Below are 11,316 nucleotides of genomic sequence, written 5' to 3'. Positions count from 1 at the left end.
GTTCACTAAAAAGAGAGAGAGAGGGGACTTGCAAAGTAGTAGGGTGGTGGAATACAGAGTGGGGGTATGGAGGTGATCTGGAGAAGGTTCAGCATTGAAAGGCATCAGAAAAAAGGAGACATTCTTGTTTCCAATCTCTCTGCTTCCCAACACAAAGATACACAGAGCAGTGATAATCTTTTAAGATCGATTGAGCCCCAATAAGGGCCAAAAACCTGAATTAATCTTTTCTTCCAGAGTGAGCTAAGAATGCCTTCCTGTGTCAATACCTAAAGTTGACCAAGAGCATTCTTATGTTTTATGACTACTAAAGCGCCTTTAACCCAGACACTACCTTGATGGAGGTAAAGAAAACACAGATATCCTGGATCTGACATTTGCCTATCTTATTTAAATTTCCTTTCTCATGCTCTGGTTGAACATATGGAGACCATAAAACTGAGTAACACCGACATCCTGAGTCAGGATTTAAATTGCTTGATGCAGTCAGAGTTAAAGCTCTGCCTCCATGTAACATGTCACATTCTGCTAACTTAAGGGAATAAAACAATATGAATTTACTTATCACCTAGCTTGCTGTCTCTTTAACCAACTTTCAGGTCGACAGTAGCGAGGGTGACGGATGGTTCCTATCCTGGGGACTTTGCCCTGAAGAGGGAACAACACAATTGTGCTCCAGGAAGATGCTGAAGTGAGGAGGGGGCTGCAGGCGTCTCGGAAAGCCTAAGGTCACTACCAGTCAGCTGCAAACCCCTGCAGAACCCCAGGCCCTAGGAGTCCTAGCCCTGGACCATCCTGGCCCCAGTTCCGGTTTCGTTCCTGTAATCTTTTTTCCTGGCCTTGGCTCCAGCCAACCAGACAAGACATTTCTCCACCCACCACCTTCCCCCTCCAATCGCAGCCCAGCCTCGCCGGTCTCCCGGGGTTACAGAAACGCGTTGGTGCTCCCGTGCCCCGCCCTCCTTCACCTCCTCCAGCCCCAGGCTTCATCCTGGTTCTCGCGAGAGGTGGCGGCTGGCCTCTCCCACTTCCGGTTTATTGGTCCGCTGTGGCGGCAGCGGCTGCTGCGGGACCAGATGGTGCCGACGGGGTGCGCCGAGCTCCGGGGAGCGCCGGTGAGACCCAGGCCGCGGAGGACGTGGTTCTCAGGGGTGGCTGTTTGGGAAAGCCCTCTCGCTCTCCCTGTGACCCGAGCTGTTGGTAGTGCCGGGACTCCAGCCCACCCCTTTCCAGCGTAAACACCCGGTCGAGCCGCGCCCACCGCCGGTCTGGCCTCACGGCCGCTGCCCGCCTGGCCTCCTCCGAGCCGCGGTCCCTGCACCCCAAGAACTCGCCCTGTGCCGCCTGCGTGGAAGGGGAGCCGCGAGCCGCCCGCGCCAGAACGTGTTCCTGCTGGGCCTGAGCCCTGCTCCGAAGTCCCTGCTAACCAGGTCGCGGTCCCCTGCCCTCCACCGGGGGAAGCGCGGAGGGGGGAGCCCATGCCCGGGGCTGACTCAGGTTAAGGGGAAAGACCGAAAGCCCCTGTTCTTGAAAGCTTTTGTTTCTAGAATGGAGAAACGTTCCCCGCGTTCTGTCTCTATCCAGTAGATAATGTCATCATGGAGGGAAAGTTGGCCGAGTAAGCAATAGCCAAGTGGTTTGGGTTAATTATTTATATTTTGACTAATTAATTCACTTTAGCGATGTGTTAGTAATCCAGTAAATTGACTATCGCTTGTTGTTGGTAATCATTTTGTTTTATGTTAACAGGACGTTTACAGATGACAACTAAGTTCTGTTGTTACTAAGCCTTCAGCAATTATGGCAATACCTTGGAAGAAAGCCCTTCTGATACTTCTAACATCCCAAGCACTGTCCTTAGTGAATAGCATTGAGGAGGAGGAGGAAGTACCTGAAGAATGGATTCTCTTGCACGTGGTTCAGGGTCATATCGGAGCTGGAAATTATAGCTATTTGAGACTAAATCATGAAGGGAAAATAGTTCTTCAAATGAAAAGCTTAAAAGGTGATGCAGATTTGTATGTATCTGATACCACCCTTCACCCAAGTTTTGATGAATATGAATTACAGTCTGTAACTTGCGGCCAAGATGTTGTTTTCGTGCCCGGACACTTCCAGCGCCCCGTAGGAATAGGTATCTATGGACATCCATCTCACCTTGAGAGTGAATTTGAAATGAAAGTATATTACGATAGAACGGTTGTAGAATATCCATTTGGTGAAACAACTTATGCCACAGATGGTAAAGCTACAAGCCAAAAGCAGCCTACACCAGAAGATACGTCTCAAGATGAAGAATCCATTGTTTGGACAATAATAATTGGCATTTTGAAACTAATTCTTGAGGTTCTTTTTTAATATCATTGGACAAACACACTGGAATACAGTACCCTTAACCTGTGAAGTGGATTGTGGTTTGCTGTGAACATTGCTACTTTTTATATGTTTCAGGAAATAGGGTTCAGGGGACCTTTTTTATGGAGGGTGGGTGGGGAAAAAAAGCCATATTTACTTTTGTATTGTAATTCCCCCCAAAATAAGAGCAGCAAGCACAAGATTTGTAGTTTTCTTTAAAGAAAGAAGAGTTCATATAAATGGAGAATGTACAATAAAAAAAAAAACGCTTAGATTTCATTTAACAGTTTGTCAGGCATTCATTTAAGTACAGCAGTAATCTTATGTAAAACAATTTGGATTGGAGTGCAGATTTTATATAAAATTTGCAAAAAATTTTATTAAAATTTGACTTTCTAAAATTTTTACACTACTTAAAGCAAACTACTTATTACAAAACATATTATAACATGTAAGTTAAGATGTTCAGTTTTTAAATGGAGATTAGTCCCGTATCTCTGTGAAATAAATCTCATTTACCCCCACACTGCCTAAGAAATAAATGGTACCAACTACATATTTTGCTGCATAGTTTCCAGGCAATTTACAAAGAAGAGGCACTAGCAACATTAAGTTGGTGGAGTAAAGCTAGAAATACCTTTGACCCCAGCATATACTTCCAGACTTTCTCAGGAACTATAGAATAAAGCAACAGTTCAGCTGTGATCAAAGTTGTCATCTAGGGTTATTCTGTACAGTTCTGAAACTGTACTGAGACTTCATGGAACCACAATTTTAAAACTGGAAGAGGCCTGAGACAGAGAGTTTCTAGCTCAGAGAAGCTATGGAATTTCTAGGGAACCAAGATCACAAAGCTGGTTAGTATCAGGCCACTTCTACAGAGCCCAAGTCTCCATCCATCCAGTTCAGTTTGCTTTCCCTGTACACCAGCTGTGTTAATTAAAATTAATTTCATTTACTATATATTAAAAAGTTGATCATTGAGATTCATTTTGTCTAAAAATTGCAATTTCCCTAATTTTATCCTGTTGTTTTAGATATTTGCCTATGGCACTGGACTACTGTTTGAAGATAGTTATAAATCATAGTTGAACTATTAAATTGTACATTTATAACAAAATTCAAGTAGTAGTCCATAGCTGAATATCAAAAATAGGGGAGAAAATGAAGGAAATAATAAGTTTAGGCTTCTTAATAAAATGTGATCAATTTCTAAAAATTAACTTTTTAAACATTCCTTTCATTGAATTTTCAGAAAGAAAGTGATTTTATATTACATAGAATGATTTGTAGATTAAGTTAAAAATTAGGCTTACAGAGAAGTATGCTATAACTTTCTAGAAATAAGTCAACTCATAGAACTTAAGTACATAGTTAAAAACTGAAAAATGCTTTATTGACAACAATATGAGGAAGTGTGTTTCACAAAGTGGTAAACTGATTGGCACCAAAATTTTCACAATGCAAATAACAGCATCAGGGTAAAAATTGTAATTTTATCCCTCCTTGCTGGTTTTTCCCCTTCTGCCCCCTCTCCTGGGTGTTGGGGGAGCTCTTTGACAACAATCACAAATCCAGCGACCTGGAAGAAAAATTGTTGATTAATATACAAAGAATTTTACTTGTAACAACATCTAATCAAAATACCTTCACAATCCTTTCTCTTACATCAAGTCAGTAATGATACTCCTTGACACATCAAGGAAGAAAATGTCATTAAGCAGAAAAATGTGAAGCTACCTTAAAGAAAAAAAAATTAAACAATTTTCAATATAATACGAGTTTCTATAGAGTAGAATTCAGTACAACAAATTATGCAAATAGCTTGAATAACTGATGCCACCTTTAGTGCTACATTGTTGCATGGACCCAAAGGAATATTTTAAACACTTTCAGAAATTATCATTCTTATAAAGCTCAGTAAATAAAAATCCTGGAATAAGGCTTTTGATTGAATTTCGATCCAGTTGTCCTGTTCAACTTTCTCATGGATTACTGATGTGCTTGTCTCCATAGTATTCTCAATGCAGGGCTACTCTATTTTTACAATATTTTAATATATCAAATACATAACTGCACCATAACAGCACCATGCATGAATGTGATGCATTCTATACTTGATAATATCAACTTACTACAGTACATGAAATAATATACAAGTTGCTTAGCTCTTTAGTGTAATTTCTGGACATCTTTACTTTCAGGCATAATTTACACTGAAATTTTTGGGAAATTAGGCAAAAAAAGTTTCAAAAATTACATGAACATAAAACAAAATTACACATGTATTTGTTTTAATTTGTATCAGGTTACCATAGTGAAAGGTGTGTTAATTTTTTGTCTACCCTAACACCATTTGAAGCTACTGTGCTGCTTCAATAAGGTATTCAAAATATATAAACACGTGAATGTAAAATAGTATTGTTTCATTATATTAGTATGAAGCTAAAGTATTAAACTATGCAAGTGAAAGTTTACAAAAATAAAATTCACAAGGTTTTTAAACTGATACTCTTTTACTTTGGCCATTTCAGAATTGACATTTTTGAATAACATGTTAGTGCTTAAATTCTACGTTTCAGAATAGATTTCCAGAATGGTTTTAGTACACTATTTCTTTTATTTTGCCAGGTAAATTTCTAGTAATCCTTTAATGGAAATCTTTCCAAATATACAGTTTAAACATAATTGCCTAAAATACTCCATGATAAATAAATGAATAATATTATTTGTTTAATGAGCAATCTTAATTTTATCATTGAATATTTTGGTCAGTAAGTCACTGAAGTGGTCATTTTAGTACCTACTGAGTAAAAAGCACTAGACTTAGCACTGGAGGAGATACAAAGACAAGGCCTCCACCTTCAGAGTTTAATGACAATCTGCATGTTTCTACTTAGTCTTGAGCAATGTTGAAAGGTTCTATTACGACAAAATGCTAAGATTGATCTTGGTTGATTACCTGATGGAATAGCACCGAGCCCCACACAAAAAGTGTGATAACCTCTGTCACATACATCACAGAACATCATTTCTTCTTCATGGTGGGGCTGTCCACAGATAATGCATGTTTTACATTCCATACACTGCCACGGGTAGGTCTTAATTATAGAAACAAGCTCCATGGTCATGTCCAGGCAAGAAGGGTGGCCTAAATCAAAACCAATATTAGTAATACTTGACACAAATTTCACATTTTTCAATAAGCTTTAGTAAAATACTCTTAATTATAAAAAAGGATGATTTTTACTGAAAAGTCATGTCAAGACTATCTTAAGGAAATGAAACCTTGTATATACTTTTAAAGTATTCTCCATACTTGATACTTTTAGCTCAACTAAGACAAAAAACAAACTTTTTTGAAACAATGAATATTGCATTTAAAAATTTAAGAGATACATCAATACTTACCACTATTATCACATTGGGAGCAGTGTATAAGTGATTCAGCCTTTCCTTTCTTGTTGGACTCCTTACCCTTCAGACAAATCCCACACATAGCATTTGGAATGACCTTTGGCTGGAAGGGTAGAAGAGGGCTATAAATTCATGCCAGAAGAACTTACTATGGGTTTAAAAGGAATTTTAATGTATCTCCTTATTTTTACTTTGGTAATTTGCTAAAGAGGAACTTTTTTGTACGATATAGTTCAACACGAATAGATCTGCAACATAATATGACCACTAACTGAGGTCTTGGATTTTAATTTTAATTTAATTGTAGGTTAACAATATGATGCTCATGTAAGACTGAATGTAGCAATTAACACTCCTCAAGTATCAGTAAAACTAATTTGTATCAAGGATTTGAAGGAAAATATAATACAATGTTGCACTTTCCTCCTTCCAATTAACAATGTAAAATTTTGGTAAGCAAATGAAAATGTTACATGGAAATTATTCTTCCCATTGTAGAATAAAAAGTCTTAGGTTTTATAAAATTTCAAAGTTAATTATATTGCATGACTGGGTAATATCTAGGTTTTCTTTTTTTTTTTTTTTTAGTATATATCCAAAATTAATTGTAATCAATCTATGAGAGAAACCAAATTACAAAATGAAACAATTTTTTTAACATTTTAAACTCAGAATGGCTTCACGAATATATATACTTGCAAAATGTCTCTATGTGAAAACTAGATTTTGTGGTTGGTCCCCTCGCATCCTGCACAAATTCATTAAAATAAACTAAAAGGGAAAAAAGATTCATTATTGTGTACCAAACATTTGGAAGGGAAAAAATGAAATCTTCAGAAAGGCAAGGCAGACTAGTATTTTTAGTTAACTTGTGATAAAAGCCCTTAGAAAATGAGCCAGCAATACTTAACTTGCTTTCACAAAACGAATGAGAACAAAAAAATGTTTTTAAATGGTTCATCAATACACACAAAATAGTTTTAGTGCCAAAATTTGTCCTGCTTAACTTTATAATGCATAGTCCAATGAAAAGTGTTGGAGACTGAAATGTACTTTATAGTAATATATACATATATATACATACACACACACACACACACACACACACATAACCAGAATTCAAGCTGTGCTAGCTATATTTTCATTTGCCTGATGCAATCATACCCATAAAGCAGTAGAATGAAATTTAAATCTTTACCAACGTTTGTTGGTACCAAACAAAGATAGTTGAAAATAAAGAAACATGGTCCACATTCAGTGGTGGGGGGAGAGGAAAGGCAAAGTGTGACCAACTGGAAAAGGACAAAGCTGGTAGAGAACAAGTTTTTAAGCTTCAAAAAAGGGAAAGAAAATTATTAAATGAAAAACTGTTTAAGGCCCTTTTGATTAAAACTGTTCCAAATATGTCTTAAGTTTTTAATTCTCATTCTTAAGATACCAAATACCCTGTGGAGCTCCATATCTAGATATTCATTCCCAGATTTCCAATCTTAAGACAATTTTGAAAGACTCATTTTGTCACCTTCATATGCTGTAAGGCCTGAAAAGTTTGTCCATTGTTTAAAAGCTCTTTTAAATGTTATATTCCTTGGCAAAAGATGACAGAGGCATTCATAAGGAATTTTTTGCTTATTTATTTAAAAAAAGCAGTCAACCTGTATTATACATAAATATAATAAAAACAATAAAATAAATCTAAACATTCACAAATGTCTCTACAAAATAATAAATATCATGGAAGTGAAAACATACATATAAAACTTTACTGTTACCTATTCTACATCTCCTCTATGTCTACCTTTATATACCCTGGCTCCCCCCAACAAAAGGATAGTGTCACAGCTCCAACCTCAGTCTTGCAGTGTTTTACCCTCTGTTGATACTGCTACATTCTAAGCATAAGGTTCTTGTATTTTCCTAAAGCAAAATGAAACAAAAACTCTAAAAATTAGCTAGCAAGTGCACTTCTCTAATCCAAATTCTAGTTCAGATATGATTGAGTCTGTAACTGCCATAATATATACCCTCTCAATCCACCAAAGCTAAGGAGAATTTTGGTTATTGTACCTGTGTGCTACATGTACCAGGTATATTTATTTTTAATACTTGAATTTTAAAGTAAGATACTGGCATAGTATTTTGGTTATCTCTAACATGTTTCACTAAAAACAGTGAAGTACTACCCCCTTAAGTTCTAAGAAAGGGTTCTTCAGTTATAGAAGCTCCTTTACAAAATAATGCAAAAGAAATAAAATGCAAAGCTAAATATAGTCACATTCCAGAGCAATTCAAGTTCTACAATCATAAAAATACATGAAAAAATTAAGAGAAAAGAAGATACCAGGAAAATTGTAAGTTTACTCTTAAGCTTGATATCATCTTACCCAATGGTCTTCATCTTGATTAAAAAAAAAAAACAGTTTAAAGGAGGGAGAGAGAGAAAGTGATAAAAGAAAATGAGAGACCAAGAGAATGAAAGTGAAAGTGAGAGAAAGAGAGAGAGAAACCTTCATGGTGTTTTCTGTGCTGCTGCTTTAGCTTAGTCTCAATCAAATACTCTACTCATTCAATCATTCTGAGTTCTGTAAGAAGTCAGACTGCTTGCATGTAGGATTTTTACATAAAACAAATATAAAATGGTCTGGGGACCTAGTCTCTCAGTGGATTGTGAGGAGGAGGACAAAGGTAATAATGTGCAAAACTCTCCTGAAGATTCAGAGAATAGAACCCTGTGGTGAACAATTGGGATAGTAAATCTTATTTCCATTAGTTGCAGCAACATCAAAGATTCATATTTGCAACAAATTAAATGATATGTATCCTAATAGTCCTAAGTGTCTTTTAAAAAGGCTTGCCTCCCTCCAAAAAAAAAAAAAGTTTTTCATATATAACATATCAGTTTTTCCTGCTGGAGGGAAAAATAACCAAAAGCTAAATAAAACCTTCATAGCAGTACTAACATAATATAGATTTTAATTATATACTTGTAGTCTCAAGTCCTAACAACTGTGATTTATTGTCAGGTTAACATAACCTAGAAAATACTCTCCTATAAACTAAGGGTAAGCATAAGTGAATCTAGAGCAAAACACCATAAACATTTTGATTTTAAAAAGTCACATCTTGTAAAGTCTAAATAGAGTCTTCAGTTAAAAGTACCCCCACATTTAGGCACATTCTGGCAAATCAATACTAGTTACATTTTTTTTCATACCAAGGTTAACTTCTACTCAGCATGTTCAAAGTTTCGGATACTTGTTATATCTGCAGAGTTGTCACTGAAATCAATGAACAGAACTCCAATCTTTTAAGTATCAGAAACATCAAGTACTGAAAGGTACAGAGAAAGATATAACATACATGCTCCATGATGTGTTTAACAACTTTGGGTGTTAAACTTTCAAGTCCTTATGTAACTGTTTCTTAGGCATTAAACCAATGATAGTATTGAATTAAAAGGTCTTCATTTTTAGTCTGTAGTATTACATACATAGTATAACATTTATTTCAAATCCCCTTCTTCTTACCCATGATTAGTCTAGTATCCTCCCTGTATGTTTAAAATGATCACTTAAGATTGAGAAGAATTAGACTAAATTAAAATAGGACAATGAGTTTTTAAGTCTGTTACTCTTATGTGAAGTTCTTAGTTGTATTGGACCAGCAGTACATACTCACTCATGAAAATTCACTTCTCTAAAATTCATCTTTGGATTTCATTTGCTTACAATTACTGGGCAGAAATTTAAGTCTTTAATAAATAACTAAATAGCTAAGTCCTATGTGTTAAAATGTAATTGTTAAAAACTACATATTTCCAACATGTTTAAACCACCCCTAGAAGAGCAGATACTGGCTGAAGCTTAAAATATGTTTGTTAGAGATTGTAAAACCACATACTTAGTGGTCTATAGAAGCATTTTTCAGTTAGTTACAAAACAGCTGGTGGGTGTTTGGCTTAACAAAGAAAGGAAATATTTATAGAAAAGGGGAAAGCCATACACAGCTTACTAAAACTTTTTCTTCTGAAATACTGACCCCAACTCAATAAATCCTCCTGATCACTTTACTCCTATCTTTCCTTCAGTACAACTTCAAAGAAACTATTAAACACTGTGAAAAAAAGATCATGTGTCTATTTTCACATTTCAGCTCTACTTTTCAACATTTTGAAATATTTTTAGATGAAAAGCACTATACCATCTTCCTTATTACTACCCTAAACTTAAAATTGTACAGCTAAATTCCAACTCCTTTTATGCTGTACTTAAACTACAAAAGAGCACCCAATCTTCCTCTCTCTCTACCCTGTCCCCCTATCTAAACCTAATACTGATAATTCATTTTAGAATTTAATTTGCATGTACTCAACACATCAGCTGAATTATCATTCTCTATACAGTTTTCAAAGAGGACCACTTAAAAACCAAAGAATTGGACTAAGTTAAAACTGCAGTGATGCAGAACTATATTCCTATCAGACTACGTATTTGTTAAATTTTATAGCAGAAGTCTGTCTGACATACTGAATAGCTATTTTACCCCAGAGGTGGCTATACTTAGCTGGTGGATCAAATACTCTATAGACTAAATTAATTTTGGATTTTCTCAGTGAAAGGCACTCTAGAAATATAATTAATCTAACTATATATCCATCTGTATTGTGATACTTTACAGCATCTTCTAAATACTAATACGCAATGACAGGTATTAAATACCAGGTGGCTATGATCATTACCTAAAGCAAAGATGAAATAAATGTAAAATTATTGCCTAGAAAATAAGATTTTTAAATGCATACTTGCCTGGATATTTTTAAGGGGAAAAAAATCCTCTATTATAATCTGTTAAGATACAGAAACAAAAGCTACTAAATAGCCAAAGTAACAGAAAAGCACCCAGTGAATAAAGCAAAAAGGAAGGAAGCAAACAGATCAAACACACCACAGAGGAGCAGCTAGTGAAGTATGGCAAGCAGAAGTTCCATATTTTGAAAACCAAAGTTAAATATTTCAGGGAGAGAGGCTGGTCAGAAAGAAGCTGAGTCAGGGGCTTTTTTCTTCTACCTTGTACCCAGGAACTGACTTGGATAGTACAGAACGTTTGGAGCCCTCTTTTCTTGGCGTAGCAGTTTTATCTCTTGTTTTCTGTCTTCCCTGAAAAGAATCCTCCTGGTTGTCAGTAGGGCTTTCACCTTCGGATACATTGCCAGAGGAACTGTCCTAAAATATAAATAGCACAACATTTCTTTGGAAGGAAGACAGGTTTATTTTGAGTTCTGAATATAATTATGAAAAAAAAGTTATTTTAAAAGGATTATTCAATTTAAAAAACAGGGTGACCCCCATCTTGGTGCAGTTTTAAGCTTTAAAATACATTCAAATTGACGACTCCTCCCTCACCACCACCACCACCGTGGTGGCTGAAGTAGTTCAGAAAAAGGAACTTTGCTTTCATTTCTTACCTGATTTAGTAAACTAAATAAACATTTTGTCTGCTGGAAAACTTAATTTATAATTCTGTTTTTCTTCATTGACTTAGAAT

The 11,316-nt window shown here is 35.8% G+C and overlaps 2 protein-coding genes across 4 annotated transcripts in view; one reads left to right on the top strand and one right to left on the bottom strand.

The window, feature by feature from the left end:
* Window positions 1-1,062: 1,062 nt before the first annotated feature.
* Window positions 1,063-3,578, top strand: CUNH6orf120 (chromosome unknown C6orf120 homolog). 2 transcript variants are annotated; one of them, XM_027854803.1, is made up of 2 exons: window positions 1,063-1,430; window positions 1,750-3,578. In XM_027854803.1, the coding sequence occupies exon 2, from the start codon at window positions 1,801-1,803 to the stop codon at window positions 2,356-2,358; it is 558 nt and encodes a 185-aa protein (XP_027710604.1). In that variant the 5' UTR covers window positions 1,063-1,430; window positions 1,750-1,800; the 3' UTR covers window positions 2,359-3,578. The 2 variants fall into 2 exon arrangements, with proteins under 2 accessions (XP_027710604.1, XP_027710606.1); XM_027854805.1 differs by lacking the exon at window positions 1,063-1,430 and adding an exon at window positions 1,484-1,618.
* Window positions 3,579-3,722: 144 nt separating this feature from the next.
* Window positions 3,723-11,316, bottom strand: part of PHF10 (PHD finger protein 10) — a 33,270-nt gene continuing 25,676 nt past the window's right edge. For both annotated transcript variants that reach the window (XM_027854801.1, XM_027854802.1), the window contains exons 9-12: window positions 10,839-10,994; window positions 5,767-5,875; window positions 5,318-5,506; window positions 3,723-3,937 (exon numbers count right to left, since the gene is read on the bottom strand). In XM_027854801.1, the coding sequence (XP_027710602.1) occupies window positions 3,852-3,937; window positions 5,318-5,506; window positions 5,767-5,875; window positions 10,839-10,994 (540 nt within the window). In that variant the 3' untranslated portion in view covers window positions 3,723-3,851. The remainder of the gene's footprint in view (window positions 3,938-5,317; window positions 5,507-5,766; window positions 5,876-10,838; window positions 10,995-11,316) is intronic.

Source organism: Vombatus ursinus, unplaced genomic scaffold (assembly GCF_900497805.2).
Source record: "Vombatus ursinus unplaced genomic scaffold, bare-nosed wombat genome assembly UNPS02010639.1, whole genome shotgun sequence".
In the NCBI taxonomy this organism is placed as follows: Eukaryota; Metazoa; Chordata; class Mammalia; order Diprotodontia; family Vombatidae; genus Vombatus; species Vombatus ursinus.
Note: the sequence above shows the minus strand (reverse complement) of the source record. Positions and strands in the feature narration are given on the sequence as shown.